This window comes from Melospiza melodia, chromosome 21 (genome assembly GCF_035770615.1).
Source record: "Melospiza melodia melodia isolate bMelMel2 chromosome 21, bMelMel2.pri, whole genome shotgun sequence".
Classification (NCBI taxonomy): domain Eukaryota; kingdom Metazoa; phylum Chordata; class Aves; order Passeriformes; family Passerellidae; genus Melospiza; species Melospiza melodia.
Genome location: NC_086214.1, coordinates 9,686,130 through 9,706,182, shown reverse-complemented (window position 1 = coordinate 9,706,182; position 20,053 = coordinate 9,686,130). Strand labels below are relative to the sequence as shown.

Below are 20,053 nucleotides of genomic sequence, written 5' to 3'. Positions count from 1 at the left end.
GTGCTCCGTGTGCCTCACAAATCTACAAACCTCCCCTGGCGTGAAGGAACACCCTGTGCTGCTGAAACCCGGCTCTTTCCTGGGTAAATTGTGGCTCTTTCCTGGGTAAATTGTGGATCTTTCAGAGCAGAGAGTTGCCCTGAGCACAAGCACCATACCAGGAAATGTAAAACATTGCACTTATGTTAAAATTCTCCTGTGAGGTGCCAGAGGACAGGTTTGGGTGTCCAACACAAAACCAGCACTGCAGGATCTCACCTGCTGAGCAGAGGGCCCGGGCTCTGGCTGTCCTGCACTCAAACCAGAGCGGGTTTGGGCTGTCACTGAGTGTCCCTGTGGGAACTTGCCCAGCTCCTGGGACTTACCCTTCCTCCTGCACAGCCCCATGTGACTGGTGAGTAAGTGCAAGGCTTCCTGTAGAAAGCACAGCCCTGGCTGTGCAAAACCCCGGTGACTCTTTCCTCTAGCGTCTGGCCACCTCCTCCAGGCATCCAGCATGCAGGCACACAGCAGGGAGGGCTGGATCAGGGATTTCTCTGCCGGAATGTCACGTTCCAGGCAGCAGTGACCCTGCCAGCAGGTGCTGCTGGCCCTGAGCTCGGGTGGCATCCCTGTGTCCTCAGGGGCAGGGCATTCTGTGCGAGTTCCTGCACAGAGCCCACCTCGATCCCTGCTCGGAGAGGAGCAGCTCGTCTCGGTCACAGCTCCCCTCGCTGGGAAAATGTGTTTTTGCAGAGGAGAAGGTCAGCGTGACCGGTGTGCTAAATGAGAGCTCCCTGCCGGCAGGGAAGGAGCTGCTGTGTCTCTGGCTGGTGAATCTGTGCATGAGGGGTGGCTGCTGAGCCCCAGGCCGTGGGCCCCCTCCTCTTACCCAGCACAGAGCTCTGCTGAGCTTTGCCCAGCACAAGGGCTGTCTGCAAGCACAGAATGCAGGGGCTGGGCTCAGCTTTGCTGATGGTTTTATTGCACCACGGTGGGAGGGTGTGGAGCAGTTGGCGCTTGGTTGTGAGTGCCACACGCCAAACTCAGCTCTGTGCCAGCGAGGTGATGCTGCCAATGTCACAGGCCCTGCAAACGAGAGGTGGGATGGGGGTTTGCAGTGATTCCTTTAGGGTTTGTGTCTCTCAGTGGGCTCTGCTGGTGTGGGACAGCACAGAGCCGCCCAGCAGCTGGGTCAGGGTGCCACTCACTCTGCTTCTTCTTTGGAGATTTGTTTCCCCACGTACAACACTTCTGCAATCAGGGACACCATGGGGTCGCAGTCGAGGCTGGCAGCTGCAGTCACATGGCCATCCCTGGCATGGAAAGAGGAAGAGTGTGGGTCTCCTCAGGGCACACAGCTCAGCAGCCCCGTGGCACAGGGAGCAGCTGTGCCCCACAGGGCCCAGGGCAGGCTGGCTGCTGCTGCAGGATGCACAGGCACTGGTGGCACACAGCCTGGCACTGCTGGGAGCTGGGCACTGAGCCTGGCAGCACTGGGGCACAGGCAGAGATGTGTCCCAGGCTCTCTGCCCAGCTGGTGCCGTCGTTTGAGTTCATTCTCTTCTCCTTCCCTGCCCTGCTTTGGTTTTTCTCTGGTTCAGCACCCAGCAGCTGCACAGGGGGGATGTGGAGCCTCTGTGGGATCCCTGCAGCTGTGAGAGAAAGGGCTGTGCCTGTTTCCAGGACGTGGGCTGGCCGTGGGTTCACTCACCTGATGTAAAACAGGAGGAATTTCTGTTGCTCCAGGCTGCCCTTCACCACAGTGTCCGTGTATCCCTTCCCACAGCCTGGGGGAGAGAGCCTGCTCAGGAGCCCTGGCACAGCAGATTGCACCCAAACCACCTCAGAAACAGCATGGTGGGGACAGAGGGGACAGTACTGGGGCTGGGACAGGGCTGGAGCAGACATGAGGGCCCTGGACAGGCAGAACTGACTTTGAGCCTCTCCTTGGTTTGGAGAGAGATGTTCTTCCTCTGTGACCTCCAAACCCGCCGTAGATCAGCAAAGAACAAGAGCTGTGGGTGAACTCCAGGGCTCAAACTCACCATGGCAGCCACTCCAGAGCCTGAGCTGCTCCAGGTGACCTCTGCACCCACCCCCAGACCCAGCTGGTGGAAGGGATTCCTCTGTTCCCCTCTGTGCCCCTCCCTACCTGCATAGCGGATGCTCTTCCCAAGCAAGGTGCTCCAGAAGTAAGGAACAGTGTGCAGCTCCTCCCCTCTGCCCAGCATGTTCAGGGCAGCACAGCGACCTGGGAGCAACCAACACACTCAACACTGCTCTTAAAATAAAATAAAATAAAATAAAAAACTGCTCCCTGTGTGCCCTGCTGTCCCTCCTCTGTGCCATTCCCTTCTCTGAGGGAGCTGGAAGGTGACGAGTCCTGTGGGGGGACAGAATGTAAGAGAATAGTCTCACCCTGAGGAATTGTAGCTGTACAAATCATCAAAAATAAGAAACAGGCCTGCCCTTAACAGGCCACAGCTGTGTCCAGTGAGGATGAGTGCTAAAAAAGAGTGGGTTAGCTGGGTGAGGAGAGAGATGGAGTTTGTTTGGGAGAAGAAGGAGGAGGAGGAGGAGGAGGAAGAGAAGGAGAAGAAGAAGAAGATGATGATGACGATGACAACAATGGAGGAAGAGGAGGAGAAGAAGAAGACAACGGAGGAGGAGGAGAAGGAGAAGAAGAGGAGGAGGAGAAGAAGAAGAAGATGATGATGACAACAATGGAGGAAGAGGAGGAGGAGAAGAAGAAGACAACGGAGGAAGAGGAGGAGAAGAAGAAGATGATGACAGAGGAAGAGGAGGAGGAGGAGAAGAAGGAGGAGGAGGAATAGCAATAGGAGGAATCAGTGCTGTGAGGAGTTGTCCATGAGAAATCACCAAGAAGGTATGGAAATTTTGCAATAAGATGACAGCAGTGTCCCTCACTCACCATGGGCCTCAGCCACCTGCTGGTGGTGGATGCTGGACCTGTCCCCACCCAGCAGTGCCACTGGGAAGGTCACCACGTCCCCTGCAGCGAAGACCTTGGGGATGTTGGTTTGCATGTGCTAATTGGGCAGAAGGCAATTAATTAGTGCACTGATGGGAGGGGAGGGGTGGGGAGTGAGCGGGGTGCTCAGCTGGCACTCACCAGATCCACCAGGATGGCACCTTTGGCATCTCTGGCAATGGAGGTGCCCTTCAGGAAGGCTGAGCTGGGGATTGAGCCTGCGGGGAGAGGAGCAGGGGTGAGATTCAGAGAAATTCTGCAGGGACAGGGAGGAAATTTGGGAATGGGGAGAGCATCCAGCGAGCCCAGGGCTCTCACCTATCCCCACCACCACCACATCTGCAGGGAGCTTCTCTCCGTTGGCAAGGACAGCCTCTGTGACCTGGGGAAGAGGGAAAGGTCATTAATAAAGAGTTAAAACCTCTGTCCTAATTCCCACAGCCTCCCTGCTGCTTGGCTCTTTGCTGTCTTTTTTTCTCTCCCCCAGGTTGGGATCACCTTGTCCAGCTGATGTGTGTTGCTGGGAATGTAAAAGAAAATCACGCTGTTGTCCCTGGGATAGGAACATTTCACTGGTGCCCTCTGAGCCCAGAGCTGTGCTCAGTGAAAAGGAAGGGAGGGTCTAGACATGGGAGAGGAAAGCCTGATGTAGGCACTGGGTTATATCTCAACTTGGGATTTTTTTCCCCCTAAAATTAGCAGTTCAGGGATCACAAAGGCAGGACTGACCTTTCCATCCTTTCCTTTCAGCTCACACAGCTCTGTTTTCATGTGGAACTTCACCCCTTTATTTTGCAGCATCTGAAAAGGACTGGTTTGAGTATTCATTAGGAAATTCCAGGCTATAAAAACAGCTGTAGCCAGCCAAAAGCCAGGCAGGCAGCTCTGCTGCTGCTGCTCCAGCCTGCAGGGAGACTCCATTTGTGTCCCTGCCTGCTGCAGGCACACACAGCCTGGCTTTTCTCTGTCAGAGGTGGGTTTGGGGTGAGGAATTGATGAGGGGAAGGTTGGGAGCAGCCCTGTGTGGGTGAGCACTGAGGCTGGGCACGCAGGGTTGTGACTCAGCACAGGGGCGAGGTTTCCTGGGCTGATGTGGATCCTGGGGCTGCTTGGCTCTCTCTCTCTCCCTTCCCCTGTGTGTTCTCCATGCCAGAAATCAGCCCCAGGTTCTGCTCACCTTCATGGCAACGCCTCCAACCTGGGGACCCAGGGCGTGCTGGAAGGGGAACTGCTCTCTCTCCACCACGGAGATGGTTCCAGCCCTGTCTGAGAGGAAGGCAGCCACCTCCATCCCTGCAGGGAAGAGGCATGCCCGAGGTAAGCCTGCTGCAAGCACCAACCTGCACCCCTGGAACCCTTCTCCCCTTCCAGACAGCAAATCTGACGTGCTGCCAGTGCCTGAGCTGCTTTGCTGTGCATTTCTGAGGTGTTCAGCTCCCCCCCTTTCTTTGTTCTCCTGGATTTTGGGAGATGCAAAGAACAGCTCCTGGTTTTGTCCATAAAACTCCCTTTCTGTGCCTTAGCCCCTTGCTTTCCCAGTGCTTCTGGGGAATCCAGCTCCTCTGGAGGACAGTGACCTTTCCACAAGGCACATTTCCCTCTGTCCATGTGTAGCAATTGTTTATAGCTCTCCAAGTTTCTGGCTATCAGAGGAAAAGATGAGTGTGTGCTGTGTAACTCACACCCCCAGCAGCTCCAGGGAGGATCCCAGCTGGGTGGAAAAGGAACATCCCTCCCCTGAGGGCCTCCAGTTAATGTGCACATGAACCAGAAGGGGGTTTGGGGGCTGTCACTGAGGGTCTGACGCCCACTCCAGCCTGGTACCTATGAATGAGGCTCCCACAATCACCAGATTCTTCCCGGTTGCCAGCTCCAGGATCTTGCTGGACTCCTCTGGGGTTTGGAGCGTGCAGATGTTCTGCAGGTCTGCACCTGGCACTTTGAGGAAACCAGAGCTGGAAGAGAGAGAGAACCCAGATGCATTCCATGGTGTGAATTAAACAAAGAACGAGAAGGGAGCACAAACCCACGGCTGTGTCACTCCATTCTGCCCTCCCACCTCAGCTCCTACCTCCACCTCTACATCCCTCCCTGCCCAAAATCCAGCACTCTGTGCACTCACTGGCTGCCTGTTGCAATGAGCAGCTGGTGGTACTTCTGAGAGGAGCCATCCATGAAGCGAACCTTCTGCTTCTGGAAATCCACAGACACTGCCTGCAGGAGAGAGGGGGCACGGATCTCACAGGTTCCCCTGTCCTGCCTGTGTTTTTGGGCACTCAGGGGAGATATGAGGGGTGCTGGCGTTCTCTCTCCCATTTCCCACACAGCTCCATCCATGGATGTTTCACCCTCCCCATGAGGATTGAGCCCAGCTGCTCTGGTACCTCTTTCTCTGTCCAGAACTCAATGCCCCGAGCCTGGAGGAATTCAGGTTTCCTCAGGTAGATATCCTCAGCTTTCAAGTCCATTTCCTGGAAACACAACAAAAGTATGAAATGAAGCATTTCTTGGAGGCTGCAATTCTCCTGAAGTGTTCCTTGTGGAGTCAGTTTGGAAAAGAGGTGAATTTTACATCAGTGAATCACAGCTCCCCACACTGCCCCATCCCCATCACCTTGTGACCTCAGAAAAACCATCAAACTTTAAGGGAAGAGCTCAACAAAAGGAGATAAAAACATCAGCTCCCGTTGACTCTGCTCAGAGATTTTCTGGGAGGAAAAAGAAGTTTTCCTGGAAATAACACCTCTATTTGTGGGGGGATAGAATATAAGAAAATAAAGACTGTGTAGAAAGTAATCTCACCCCTAAGGAGCTGCAGCTGGGCCAATTATCAAAGATTAGGAACAGGCCTGACTTGAAGAGGTCACAGGTGTAAGCAATGAGAAGAAGATGCTATAAAAGAGTGGGGTGGCTGGTTGGGAAGGGAACTGGAGTCAGGTGGATGCTTTGTGAAGAAGAAAGAGTCAGTGCTTGGAGGAGAAACACTAAGAAAGTGTGAAGCTTTTGTGATAAGGAGACAACAGCGTGGACCCCCTGCAAGAAGATGACAACACCTATTCCTTCTGGATGCCTCAGCACTCCTGATTTGCACCCTGAGCGTGCCCTTGTCACATTGCTGAGCACTGTCACCTTGCTCAGCTTGGATTTGTCATAGGGAACGTGCTTCTCCTTGGTGGCCATGATGATCCTGCCAGTGAACCCCTCCTGGCGAAGAGTCTCTGCACACACCAGGGCAGCCACGCCTGCAGGAGAGGCTCATCTCAGCCCTCTGACTGAGGAGGAAGAGGAGGAGGAGGAGGAGGAGGTTGGTGCTCCCAGCGTGTGTGGAGGGGGCAGAGCTCAGATCTCAGATGCCTCCACTGACCTCCCCCTAGCAGCAGCATCGTGTTCTTGTTGAGGAGGCACCTCCTGCTTGTGTCCTTCACCCTCTGGCTGCTTTCCAGGTCCTGCAAAAAAAAAAAAAAAATAGAAAAAGAAAAATGCTCAAGTCACACGCAGCCCAAGGCACTGCCTGTGCTCAGTGACTGCAGGTAAGGTCAGTACCTTCTTTTTTGCTGTAATGAACACCTTTCCATCTTCCACTGTCACCTAAAGGAGAGGTTTGTTAAGTGCTGCATCCATGAGGTGGTGGCAGGAGCTCTCCTGGGAGATCCTGGTCCAGTGTGCCATCTGCCTCTGCTCTGATCTTGGGTGTCACATGAGGAGCTGAGGAGCTCATGAGCTTTTCTCCTCATCCTAAGAGCACTGAGGAAGAGCTGTAAATCCTCTTTTTCTTTCCAAAAGCACTTGTGCTGGCTCTGAGGACTACTGGGATCTGTGGCATCACCTTGGACTGAAAGGAGCTTTAGGGCAGGGAGTTGCCTAATCCCACAATCATCCCTTGTGTGGAAGCTCTCAGTGACAGAGCTGTGCTCAGGGGGGGCTTGGGAAAGAGAATGAATGTGAGCCCACCCAGCTGGGAGGCCAAGAATTCACCTTGAAGCAGGGGATGCAGTCCAGAGCAGGGTATTCCTCAATGTCTCCAGTCCTGATGTTAAAGCAGGCCCCGTGCCAGGGGCAGCGCAGCCTCTCCCCTCTCAAAACCCCTGCAAGAGACCCCCCCAACCCAAGCTGGGCAATGAGAACCAACCTCCCCAAGGTGGTTTTAAACCCCCCCCCCTGCCCCAAGCTGGGGTTACCTTTGCTCAGAGGGGCGCCGTAGTGGGGACATTTGCTGCCCAGAGCTCGGAATTCCCTCCTGTTCCTCACCAGCAGCACGGGGTACCCGGCCACCGTCACCTCCAGGAGCCTGGGGGAGAGGAGCAGAGGTGGGCACAGAACCCCCCAGGTGCCCAGCGCCCCCCCAGGCACTCACTGTCCGTCCCCAACGTCGTCCTCCCTGCAGACCTCCTCAGTGATGGTGTCACTGCTCTCCATGCTGGGCTCAGGCAGGCGCTCAGAGGGTCCCGAATTTCTGGTGGAGCACCAAAATTACCTCCAAACGCCCCTTTTGTAACTCTCTGTCCAAACCCAACAGCCTTTTCTCCTCTGAATCAACCCATTTCTCATTTCCAGCCCCATTGAACTCAGCTGCAGCGCAGGGTGAGTGAGCAGATGTGGTAATGGCTCTTGTAAACAAATATAATTATTTATGGGGAGCTGCTGCTGCTGCCACAGCCCGGGTCTCCCTCAAATTTGGTCTAAAGAGATGCTTCAGCCTCTCCAAAGCCTCTCCAACATTTGTGCGGAGATGTTACTCATGGGAATTGCCCTGAAAGCACTAATCCCATCCCAAAATGCTTCCTGGGCTAGAAAACAGCCAACCCCCTTGGTCCTTAGTGCTCTCCCTGCCTTAGCAGTCGTTGAGAGGCTGATTAGGAATCTCCCTTTTTGTTTTACAGAGAAAAAAAGGCAAGAAATGGAGCAGGGGAAGATCATTTAAGGCAGATTTTGATGCAGGATGGTGACTTGCTCCTGCAAACCCCACTACATCATCCCAGGTTTTTTGGGAGAAGCATCTCTGGGTACTCACCTGCTCCTGCCAGGGGGGTTCAGGCACCTGTCCCCGAGGTCAGAGAGCCACCACTGCTGCTGCCTGCGACTTTCTCCTGCGAGGTGCCACCCTGGTGTCTCACAGAGCTGCCAGCCCACGGCTGGTGATGCTCTCCCCTCCTTGCACAACGCTCCCACCCGTCAGGAGATGCAGCTCCTGGCAGAGGCTGCCTGCCAGGCAGCGTTATCTGATTTCTGCAACTGGCCCGGGCCTCATTAAAGGTATTTTGCTGGGGTTTAGAGTTGCAAAAGAATCGAGGGCACACAGGAATTATGGCACAGGTGTGGTGTGAAGGTGGGGTGCGTCATGGGCAGCGTGGCCAGAATCTCAAGGGGGTTCAGTGATATCCCAGGGTTCCTTCCCACTGCCCCTTTTCCTGGTGGAAAGCGCTCCAGCTCAACACAAGGTATTTTTGCAGCACTTTGGAATGATATTGCTACATTTTATATATTTTAACAACACTTAAAATTCTTTAATTTTATTTTTTTGGTAGGGTTTTTCTCTGTTGATTTTTAAGGAACATGAAGTTTCCAGCAGCTCTGCATGTGCCTTGCATCCCAGCTCTGCTCCTGGTTCAGCCACTGGTGTCCAGGCACACAATTCCATCATCCCCTGGCCCGTGAAGGATGCCTTGGAGCAGGGTGCTGCTTGCTGGGCTATTTTTACAACAAAGTGGGAGTTGCAAAAAACTGGGAGTAACACCTACACTGTTTGTGTCTCCTCTTGTGTTCTTATCTCTATTTCACAGTCAGTATGTTTCACAACTTAAAATATGCCTCAAAAAATTAAAGGGGGGGGGGGGAGAAAAGTTACCAACAGCGCGCTTCCATCATCTCCCTTGCAGAACAGGAGATCTGCAGCAGGGGGGATAAAAATCCTCTGGTGGGCATCACCTGCAGAAGAAGGCATGTGCAGGATGCTGGGTAAGTGCACGATGGATTATTTGGGAAGCAGTAAAATTCATGGGACCCTCCAAGCCATGAGCAGGGTACCAGGACCCCGCTGTGCCCGGCCCACGGGGCTCTGCACACCCACGGATGGCCACAGGAATGAGGGATTTTCTCACAGCAGCAATGAGCAGCTTCTGGGCTCTGCCCTCCTGGCCAGGAGCCGGAATGTGAAGCAATTTGGCTGCCAAATGTCCGTATTTAAACTCTGTGTAATTATTCCCCAGGAGCGCGTTCCCACGTGGAGGAGCAGCAGCCCTCGCCGGGCGTTCTCTGACTCAGCAGAAACGGCTGGAAAAGCGTTTGCTCACGGATGGAAATGTGCAGAGAGCAGGCAAAGAGGTGTGCAGCCTTGGGATGAGGCAGGTGGAGCTTGATCCTGTGCAGGGATGTTTGCACTGCAGGGCTGAGCAGCAGATTTGGCTGATGGACGCAGCCGAGCGCCCAGGAAAGGATTTTGGAAAGGGCAAAGGAAAGGGCAAACCAAAATGCTTTGACAGAGGCAAAGATGATAGAATGGATATTGGAAAGGTGATAGACAGAGGATACAAAGTGGAAAAGGGCTTTGGATGTCAGGGGAAGCTGGGGGCTGGCTGTGGGGATGTGAGTGTGTGTCAGGAATACACAACGTGCCCTCGAGGGACTGGGATGGGATTGAAGGCAGATTTTCAGGAAGGTGCTCTGTAAACACCTTTTGGCCTTTTTTAGGTAAACCAGAGGTGGTTACTCAGAGGGTTTTAGACCTTTTCTTGCAGCACAAGTCAGGATTAAACATAGGAAGGAAGAGAGGAAAGGGAAGTGGTGCCCTCAACCACAAAGAGAGCCCAGGTGGGCACCAGACATCTCTGAGCAGATCTGCCACCCACATCGTGCTGACTCACACGAGCTGCTGAGCTGACCTTGGGTTTTATTAGACACCTTCCCTTCTGCTGTGCCTCCCCAGTGCTGAAAACCCAAGTTTAGAGGCAAAGATTTAAGGGGTGTAACTTTCCTGCCTTCAAGTTGCCACCACCATCAGCTGGAGTAGCACATTTTCGTGCCACGGCTGTGTGGATTCATCTTTTTCCCACCTTTTCCCCAGCTCAGGGCCCTTCCCTGCTCTGCCACTGATTTTAACAAGCAGCACCCACGGAGTGAAGCTGCTCAGCTGCAGGAAGAGGAAGCGAGGTGAAACCTGCAGCAGAGCTGGAGTGATTAATGGGGCACTGCTCTCAGAACAGCTTGGTTTGTGATATTAATAACGAGAGAATTCAGGAGGGAACCCAACCTGTTCCAAGCTGTGGAGCCAGCAGCAGCAGGAGATGCAGGGGGGAAGCTCCTGTGCTGGTGTTTGTAAAGCAGGAGGAATTGAGTGGGCTCAGAGGGTGTGTGGGGGTTTGGGATGTGCTTCCACCTTGGAGGATTCATTCTTAACCTGCCTGAAATGCAAAAAAAAAAAAAAAAAAAAAAACAAAAAACCCATGTAGTGGTAAATGCATCATGATGTAATCATGAAGCACATCCATATTCATCAAAAATTACTTAAGCTTGAGACTGGTGAATTAAACAGGGGAAAAAATGTTTATCCCACAAGGGAAGAAGACGGGGAAAAGGAAAATTTAGTGAGAACGAATTTGCTTACAGGGTAAGAATAATTATATGTGATGTTTCACATTTTCTTCCTGAGCATTCATGTCTGGTGATGGTGGGAGATGGGACACAGGCCTGGCAGACACCTGGCACCGCTTCACAGTGAGCACTGGGGAAGGAAAGAAGGAACCCGAAACCTTACCAATAACAGCACATTGACAGTTCAGAAAGTCAAAACATTTGGAGCACAACAGCTAGAGAAAGCAGAGGGGAGCTGCCCATGCTGCTGAGCTTGAAGGGGGATTTGCCACCAATGGAATTCTGTCCATCCCATGGCATATCTGTGCAGCTGGAGCGAGGAGGGAGCACATCCTCTGTGCCACTGGTCCAGCACAGCCCTGGAGGAGCAGCTGAGCCTGCAGCATCCTTGGGGACACTGCTGTCAACACAGGTTTCTCCAACGAATCCCTTGTGCCAAGTCCTGAGGGGGGAAAAAAATCCTTTCAATGCAGGGAAAAAGGAAGGGCAGAAGAAGAGCATCCAGATCAAGCTGCCCTGGGGTCATTTATCAAAGCAGGCTGTGCCTGGGTGGTTTGGGAGCATTCCCACATGCCAGGCTGCAGCTGGCGTCTGGCACCAGAACCTGCTGGTTCTGGGAAGCTCCCAGGGGACATTCCAGGTATTCCAGGAATGGTCTCAGGAAGGTGGAGCAGCCTGGGCAGCAGAACACCTGCAGTGCTGGTCAAACCCTCCGGGGGGAAGGAAAATGCTTCCCTCAGGAGTGAGAGCTTGCAGACCTGGGCACGGTCACTGTGGTGCAAGCACAGGTGATTTCCTCTGCCAGGTGAGCTCAGGTCCTGAGGTCAGGGCTCAAGTGCTGACTTTTGGCATTTCTTGCCGTAAACTCTGTGGCTGAGAGACCGAAATCCCTTTTTCCAGTGTCCATAGCAAGTTCTACCTGGAGAATATCCAGCTTCTCCACACCACTTAAGGTGTACCTGGCTGGAAGGGGTGGATGCTGAAGTTTGAATTGATTTCATCTCTCTCCACAGCTGTCTCTGCAATGCATGGGCATGCTTTGCCAGGCAGAACCTGCATTTTGCACAGCAGATCCTTTCAGGAGTGTGGAGTTCCAGACTTCCTGGATACACAAAGCATTCCTACATCATCTGACCTCTTATGGCCTCAGCAGACAGAGTGGTGGCACAGTTTAGAGAGGCACGGAGACAACAGCTAATTAAAGTTTGGAAGCCAAACTGGATTTGTTTTGAGCTCTTGGACTCCTCAGATTACTTCAGGTGTGAGCCAGGTCTGGCATTAGGTGAGCAGATGGGTTTTGTGACTCCCTGGATGCAGAGAGGCAGATTAAGGGAGGGAAGCTTTGCAAAAACAGGAGCAAGACTTGTGCCTGGCTCCAGTGAATCCTCTGTGGAATCTGGGAGCAGAGTGGGCTCCTCCTGAAGTAAGGGATGGTGGAAGTGCAAAAACACACCCAAAACCCTACTCAGGAGTAGTTGGAGAGTATCTGGGGGGGAGGACAGAGGTCAGCTGGCAGAACTCCTGTGGTGGATTATCACTAAATTTTCAGTTCAGTGCCAGCTTTTAATTGTGGAAAGTGGGTATCTCTCCAATGCGCCGCAGAGAAACTCCAGCCTGGGAAAGGGAAACAAAAACGATTGTCTAGCTATTTAATTAAATTCTGTACCCTCGATTTACACCCCGATTGCTGCTGGGGAGCCCCCACTGTGGGATTATGCGATGGACCTGGGCACGTCCTTGCTGGGATCTGCAATGATTCCCCCTGCCCTGCTGGCAGCAGGCACCGGCACCGGCCTGAGCCGCATCCCCGCAGCAAAACGAGGTCGTTTGGGGACAGCCGGAAAACTTCTGGAAATCTGGGTGAAAAAGGCAGCGTCTCCAAATAAGGTGGGGATGAGGAATCCCATCGGAGCGGGCTCCCGGCTCCGCAGCGGGCGTGCGGGGACCTCTGGTGGCAGCCGAGCCCGGGAGTTCCCGTCCCTGCTCTTCTTCCCTCCGGGTTCTTTTGGGACAAGCCTGGCCCCCGAGCCTGTGGCGTGTGGTTTGGATTTTTTTGGCCTGATCTGGTGTCAGGGGACTTGTTTGTAACTGGGTTTGGACGTCTGCAGCTCCAAAACCGCCCCCGGTTAATGCCATTGCTGCAGAGGAAGGAAAAAAGGCTGGAATCGGGGTTGTAAGAAACTCAATGGGAAATAAATTAAATAAAATCTGGGCTAAAACGACCCAAAAAGTAGTTTATACGTAACTGTTGGTAGTGCTCTAGCAATTGGGATCAAAGTCCTTGAACCAGAGGCTCAATTAATCTCGGCTTAAATTCCTGCCGTGCAGAAGTGGAAGGTAAAAGCTCTCCAGCCTCCAGAAACATTTTAACTATTCCTGTGCACGAACCCTGGATGTTCATCTCTAGGACAAACACAAATGGAGGAGCTCCTGAGGAAACAGGGCTGGGGCTGCAGGCGTTGCACAGCCTGGGATTTTCCCTGCAGGAAGGTGAAGGCAGGAGTTGTCACCAGGGAAAAGGGCAGGCAAGATTTTTTTTTTTGAGGTTAAACCACTGCAGATGACTTCTCATTCGGAAACCGGCTCTGTGCAATTTTATCCTCGATTAATTGTTAAATGATTTTTCTCCTCAGTGCCCCGAGCAGCCCAGCACGTCTCCAAGGCATGTCTCTCTCTTTTCCTCAGCACATCTTCTGCTGAACAAAAATGTCTTTGCATTTGGTCTTCTCAGTAACAGATTAGCCTGTGTGATCCTTCCACTGCTAATACACGAGATTATTTAAAATCCCCTGAGCACTCAGGGCTGCCTATTACTCCAGGCACTGTCTCCCTGCCACGTAACTGTTATGAAAGTGCAGTGTCTTGCCTGGCTTTTAAGCAAATTTGTGCAGCATGAATAGATGCTTTTTTTACCAGTTGGGACTATCATAGAAACACAGAATTATTTAGGTTGGAAAAGAACCTCACCCATCCCCTAATTTGATTTAATCACTCAGACTCCCTTCCATCAGTGTGTATTTGATGTTTCTGTGTGTCCGTCACCCCAAAGCCAGGACAGCAACTAAGAGCTGTCTCCACACTCTTGTGTTTCAGCCAAGAGGAAGTGGAAGATTTCATCCAAAATTAATACCTCAAAGCAGAGGTGGAGTTTGACATTAATCGGTGTGTACACGGTGACTCAGCCCGGCGGCAGGAGGGGAAGCGAGGGCTGCTTCTGCTGGAGACATCAAAAAGCAACAAGGGAGCGATCAAATTACGGGAAGCTGGAAAAGCAGCGTAGTTGTAGGGTAGAACTAAAATTGTGGCTACAGGATGTGAATTTCCACAACTTCCAGACAGCAGAGCTGGGGTATCCCAGACTTCGGGGAGCTTTTCTCGGGATCGGACGTGGGATAGGGGAGTAAGGGATAACAGTGCTGTGGGCAGAGCGTTTTTAGGCAAAGCAATCAGTTCTTTTTCCGTGCTTGATGTGCGATCAGCCCCGGCGGTCTGGTGTGATCTGGGGGATCCTGAGCCGCGGTGAGCGGCGCTCGGAGCGCTCCTGCCCAAGGAAACAGCGACGGGCATCACCTGCCGGGGACGCTTTGGGGTGAGGGACCCCCGGCCGCAGCACCCCGAGGGAGAAGCGTTCGGCCACCAGGCGGAGGAGGAGCCTCCGGGGAACGAGGGAAGCGTCCCAGTTCCCGCACGGGGACCGGACACGCGTTCCCCGCTCCGTGCCACGCTCAGCCGGCTCCGGGCTGGCGCCGCTTGTGCCGTGCGGTGCCGGGGCAGGCGGGAACATCCCCGGGGGCTCCGTTCCCGTTATCCCGCTCCCGGTGTCCCGCTCCCCGACGGGGCGGCCCCCGGCGCTTTCCCTCGGCTCGGGGGTGATGCGGGCAGGGCAGGGCGGTGCCGGCGGGCGGTGCCGGTGCCCAGGGCGGGCCCCGGGGCTGGGCGAGGCGGAGCCCGGCGGGCAGCGGGGCCGGTCCCATGGGAGCCCGGCGGGCCGGTGGATGCCCATGGCTTTCAGCCCGGGGCTGCTGGTGGTGGCCGGTTCCTTCGCCGCTTTCCGCCTGCTGAACCGGGGGCTGGAGCGGCTCGTGCCACCGCCGCCCTCGGCCCGGCGCAACCGCTGGAAGTGGCGCAACATCTGGACATCGCTGGCGCACAGCGTGCTCAGCGGCGGCGGGGCGCTGGCCGGGTGAGCGGCACCGCGGGGACACAGGGGGAACCGGGACACCGGGAGGGAACGGGGACGTCGAGGGATCCCCCGAGGGGAAGCTGCGGCCAAGGGGGTGCGAATGGAAATGGGGGTGTTGGGGACCCTGGGGAGTGTCAGGACCTGCAGAATGGGGATGCTGAGAGAGGGAGGAAGGTGCGAGGCACCAGGGGATGGGGAGACTCCAGGGAAAACAGGAGGAGAGGGGAGCAGGGCAACAGGGGTTCTCCAAGGAGGGTCGGCAGCACCAGGTGGGTAATGAAGACACCGGCAGGGGAATGGGGACCTGGAGGCACTGCCCGACACTCACAGCCTCTCTCCCCGCAGGTTTTACCTCCACCCCGAGATGTCCAACGACCTGGTGGGCACACACCCGCCCGGGGCGCACAGCCTGGTGGCCGTGTCTGTAGGTGAGGTGTGGCCATGGACTGTCCCCTGTTCCGTCCCCCCGAGGGTCTTCACGGGCTCGTCGGTGCCTGACACCAGCCCCCCGAGCCGTGTCGCGATGTCTCAGGCACCTCAAACAATCGCGCTATTCTTGGCAAAGGACAGTGGCTCCTTTCTGTCCCACGGCAGCCGCAGCCAGGAGCTAATGGGCACCGGGCTGCCCTGCACCGGCCCCGGGGGGAGCCGGGGCTCGGGGCACCCCAGAAGTGCCCGCATGGGGTTGGAGGAGTTGCTTGGTGCCTCCTCCTGGGAGCACATCCTACAGAGTGATTGCCAGAGGGACCCAAAGCACCAATTTCCTCCTTTTGCTGTGTGTGACTCCCCACCCACACGGATGTAACCAGCGGGTCCCGGGGGGGCTGCCCAGCCCAGCGGGGCAGGGGGGGATTCGCTGGCACAGCCCTTCCTGACCCCCTTTTTGTTCATGCACTCCCCAACCCCAGGCTATTTCATTGAAGACTTTGTGGACATGTTGTGCAATCAGAAACTTCATCAGTCCTGGGAGCTGCTCTTTCATCACTCTGTGGTGAGTGCACCTGCACGGGTACCACCTGGGAGGCTGGGCACGGGGGCTCCTGCTGTTGTTTTGTGTTGTTCGCTGCCTGCTCCAAAGTGTGATTTTATTTCCTGGGGAGAGGGGCCCAGACAGCAGGGCCTGGAGCTCCTCTTGGTCCTGCAGGACTCTTAGAGGGTCTCCCAAAAATCGGGTGGTATCAGTGATGATGAGAGAGATGGGGAGACTGAATGCTGGTCAGAATCCAAATTCATTGCAGACTACATATGCTTATATACCATTCTAGGATGGCTAGTAAGTTTTTATTACAATGATTGGGTTAATCATCACATAAACAAACTTATACATTTTACAACATCTCTTGCTTGCAGAACTTGATGTAATTTTCTTTCCAGACTGATTTAATTTTCAGCTCTGTTTGTTCTTGCCAAGGCATCCTGATTATCAAACATCTTACGCTAATCACATCCAAAGTCCATCACCTGTCTTGTGTGTCCCAATAGAGTAGGAAACAACATGTGTACAGAGTATGGGCTGATCCACAACAGTGTCACTGACAGCAGTGACCCCGGTGTCCCCTCTGGCACAGTGAGCAGCTCATCTCCTGTGGCTCTTGCCCTCTTGAGCAAGGGCTGCACATCCCCTCCATCCACCTCCCTCCCCGGGGTGCTTTTCTGGTGTGGCTGGAGCAGCTGGGATGCAGGACCCCCACTCCAGTGCCCCCTGCCTGTTCTGCTGTGCCCTCTGTGAGTTTATCTCTGTCCAGGTGCTGGAGTGTTTTCCCCAACCCAAACAATTCTGTGCTGCTGAGGCTGTGGATGCTGCAGGGCAGGGGGGTGGCACAGCCTGGAGCTGGGCAGTGGAGATGCTGCAGGGTGCAGGGGAGGCTCAGGGCTGTGCAGGGCCTGGGGAGGGGGACAGGGACAGTGCTGGCACTCACCTGGGATGAGAGGGGCAGTCAGACCTGCTCTGTCAGTGAGCCCTGGGGCTCTGCTGGCTGCTGCTGGTGAGCCAAAAGTTCATCTCCACAATGGAGCTAATTCAAGCCAAGACAGTGACTTAACGAGCAGGGAGCAGATAATCTCATTACAGAGCCCATACAGAGAACAGCATTAATGGCATGAACCAAAGAAAGGACTGAGTGTGCTGGAGCGTGGGCAGGCAGAGCCTGTCCCCCTGCCTGGCAGGGAGGGTGCGGGGCAGGAATCCTGTCCCAAACAGCCCCAGAGTGCTTCAGGGGGCTCTCTGACACACCAAAGCCACCTAATCCCTGTCCTGGGGACAATCCCTGAGCCAGCAGCAACCGTAGCCCTGAGCTACAGTCTCCCTTCCTGTCCATTCACTGGCTGTGGAAAAACCTGCTTGGCTGCAACTGGCTGCATTCTCCAGGCCACAACAGCAGGGTTAGGTCAGGCTGCTTTGTCTCCTCAGCCAGCCTGGGGCTCAGCTGTTTCCTTCTCTTCCCACTGGAACAAAAAAACCCACTCAGGTTTCCTGCAATGATGAGGAGGGACACTCAGGGACAGCCCAAACCCGCTCTGGTTTGAGTGCAGGACAGCCAGAGCCCGGGCCCTCTGCTCAGCAGGTGAGATCCTGCAGTGCTGGTTTTGTGTTGGACACCCAAACCTGTCCTCTGGCACCTCACAGGAGAATTTTAACTTAAATACAATGTTTTAACTTAAATACATTTCCTGACCTCACAGCTTTGGTGCTTGTGCTCAGGGCAACTCTCTGCTCTGAAAGAGCCACATTTTACCCAGGAAAGAGCCACAGTTTACCCAGGAAAAAGCTGCAGGGATAGCACTGCTGTGATGATCCTTCCCACCTCTGCTCCACGCGGTGCCCAAGGGGTTCCAGCTTGCAGCAGCTGAGGGCAACCACCCCCTGGGCTCAGCCCCTCTTCTCCCTCCTTGCCAGGTGATCATCTGCTTTGGAATCGCCGTGCTGCTCCACCAGTACGTGGGCTTCGCCCTCGTGGCTTTGCTGGTGGAGATCAACTCCATCTTCCTGCACCTGCGGCAGATCCTGCTCATGGCCAACCTGGTGCGCACGCCCTGCTACCGCCTCAACAGCCTGGTCAACCTGGGCACCTACGTGGTGTTCCGCATGGCCACGCTGGCCTGGATGAGCCGCTGGCTCTTCCTCAACCGCCACAACGTGCCCGCGGCCGCCTACGCCGTGGGCACGGCGGGCATGGCAATCATGACGCCCATGAACATCGTCCTCTTCTACCGCCTGCTGCGCAGCGACTTCCTCAAGGCCCGGCGCGACAAAGAGGAAGGGCAGGAGAAAGAGGAGCAGCAGGAGAAGGAGGAAGGGCAGGACAAGGAGGAATAGCCCCTCCCCTGTGAGCCCATGGAGCACTGAAGGTGAACGCGGCTGTTTCAGCACCTTGCAGGCCGGGGCTGCACTAACAGAGCACCCAGGCTTTGCTCGTGGCCCTGCACAGCAAGGAGGTGCTCATGGACCAGGCTCTGCTCCCCGCTTTTGGATGATGTGGTTGGACAGCTGGGAGCTGCCCAGAGAGGCTCCCTGAGGCGCCACTGAGGTGAGAAGGGGGCAGAGCAATGCTGTTTCCTCACTGCTCTTCCAGACATCCCAACACCACAGGGTGTTTCCAGCCCCCAGCGTCAGCCACGGATCACTGAGCTCTCTGTGGCTTCTCTGTAGAACAGCACCAGCAAGACAGGCTCCAAGGTTTTGCCTTCAGGGTGATGGCCAGTGAAAACCAAGCCCTGCATTGACGAGCCCTCCCTGAGGAGATTGTCCCACCTGGCTGGGTGGTCACTGTGGGGTGCAGGTCAGGATCAGCCCCAACCTCTGCTGACAATGGAGCTTTTTCCATGTTTTGTCCCCAGATAATTTAAGTGCCCACAAATGAGGGTGGGAGAGCACGAGTGGCTGGCAGGAGGATGCTGTGTAGTGGTCACTTCCCACAGATGTGGGGTTTTCAGGCACTTTTTAGGATTGGGGAGTGCCAGGTTGTGCTGCAGAGCCCGGGGTAACGCTCTCACCCGGCAGCAAAGGCTCCTACTAACACGAGCTTTTAATCAATGGCTGCAAAATGAAGTGGCTTGAGGGGAAAGGACTGAGAGGGGACAAAAGGACTCATCCCCCAGCCCACTCTGGGGCTGTCACTTAGCACAGTCCTTACCCCGTGTCTCCCTGCCATGGAGTGAAAATACACTGTACACTGGCACACTCTACCTCTCTTGTTGGGTTTTTTTCCCCCTACCTCTCTCCTTTCTGTGGAGGAAGATGAAGGCTTTTAAATGTTCTTCCACCCCACATTTCCTCACTGATTCACACTGGACTGCTCCCCAGCAGCCCAGCACTGTGTACATAACAGGATCATCCCATGTGGAGTTACGTGAGCCAGTCTGGAGAAATCCACCGGCTCAGTCACGTTTCCTTTGTGTGGCAAATGAGCTTTAACACAAAATCTCTGCCTTGGTTTGAGGAGCAGGCACTGCTCACAGAGGGTGGCACGTGTTCTGAGATGGAGACACATTCCTGCTGGGCAGGGAAAACATGAGTGATCCATGGGCAGTGTGAGGCTGGAGACAATGTGTGCCCAAAGCTGCTTATATTTCTATTTGTGGAGTGCAGGGAAGCTTCCAGGTGCTGGGCACAACTCCTCCAGGTTTGGATGTGTCACCTCAAGCAGTGCTGAGGTGCCTGTGTGCCCCTCACAGCTCCCAGCTGGAGCAGAACTCTCCCCCAGGGCTTTCTCTTTGGTTTGACTCACATATTCCAAATTTGCCAGGAGCTGCTGCAGTGATCCTTGTCCTTAGCACAGCTGAAAACGCTGCCTCTGCCCACAGCCGGGGTGTTTCTCAAGGCCTGGATTGTGTTCCCACATTCCTGCTGTCACATGGATGCCCTGTACCCCTGGCACGTGGGGCTGGGCACCAGGGGAGCCTGGTTTGGGCTCCTCTTAATCCGCCGTGGTTTTCCCACAGGGCTAAGGTGGGATAAGCAGCGGCTTTGCAGGTCACCGAGGTCGGACGTGGGGATGCCCTGTGCTTGTCCATCCCCATGGGAAGCGCCACAGCCTTGGCTGGAAAGGCTTTGGGAAGGACTCACCTCTCTGTTCCCACCATATAGGGGACCATGGATCTGGAAGGGGCATCTCCATCAGGGAACCACCCCTGCTCCAACCCCATCCAATTTCCTTCCAGAACAAACCCCTGTTCCCATGGAAAGCCCTAAGGCAAGAGCCAGCCCTGAGACCTGACAACACATTAAACGCACCCACAGTGAGCTGCCCTCACATTTCACAGCTGCTGGGCAAACACTGGAGGGCCCTGTGCTCCTGGAGAGGGGCAGC

At 54.8% G+C, this 20,053-nt stretch overlaps 2 protein-coding genes across 2 annotated transcripts; one reads left to right on the top strand and one right to left on the bottom strand.

The window, feature by feature from the left end:
- Positions 1-962: 962 nt before the first annotated feature.
- On the bottom strand, positions 963-7,390 carry LOC134427692 (apoptosis-inducing factor 3-like). Its single transcript, XM_063173740.1, has 18 exons — positions 7,329-7,390; positions 7,153-7,262; positions 6,950-7,059; positions 6,518-6,562; positions 6,339-6,420; positions 6,104-6,216; positions 5,359-5,445; positions 5,097-5,188; positions 4,799-4,929; positions 4,152-4,267; positions 3,704-3,775; positions 3,293-3,356; positions 3,116-3,192; positions 2,915-3,032; positions 2,135-2,233; positions 1,694-1,769; positions 1,191-1,295; positions 963-1,068 (listed from the first exon to the last, which is right to left on the bottom strand). The coding sequence occupies exons 1-18, from the start codon at positions 7,388-7,390 to the stop codon at positions 1,026-1,028; spliced, it is 1,602 nt and encodes a 533-aa protein (XP_063029810.1). The 3' UTR covers positions 963-1,025.
- Positions 7,391-12,280: 4,890 nt separating this feature from the next.
- TLCD2 (TLC domain containing 2) lies at positions 12,281-18,929 on the top strand. Its single transcript, XM_063174245.1, is given in 7 exon segments — positions 12,281-12,602; positions 13,655-13,734; positions 14,291-14,438; positions 14,441-14,744; positions 15,090-15,172; positions 15,653-15,735; positions 17,641-18,929. Coding segments are annotated over 7 exon segments (1,440 nt in total). The 3' UTR covers positions 18,061-18,929.
- The last annotated feature ends 1,124 nt before the right edge of the window (positions 18,930-20,053 follow it).

Bases quoted from the DNA above. Each gene is read 5' to 3' on its own strand.
- LOC134427692 (XM_063173740.1), bottom strand. From the start codon at position 7,390: ATGGAGAGCAGTGACACCATCACTGAGGAGGTCTGCAGGGAGGACGAC. The intron at 6,217-6,338 runs GTCAGTGGAGGC...CCTCTCCTGCAG, and splicing joins GATGCTGCTGCTAGGGGGAG to GCGTGGCTGCCCTGGTGTGT. The intron at 3,357-3,703 runs GTCAGTCCTGCC...CCTCTTCCCCAG, and splicing joins TGAAAGGAAAGGATGGAAAG to GTCACAGAGGCTGTCCTTGC.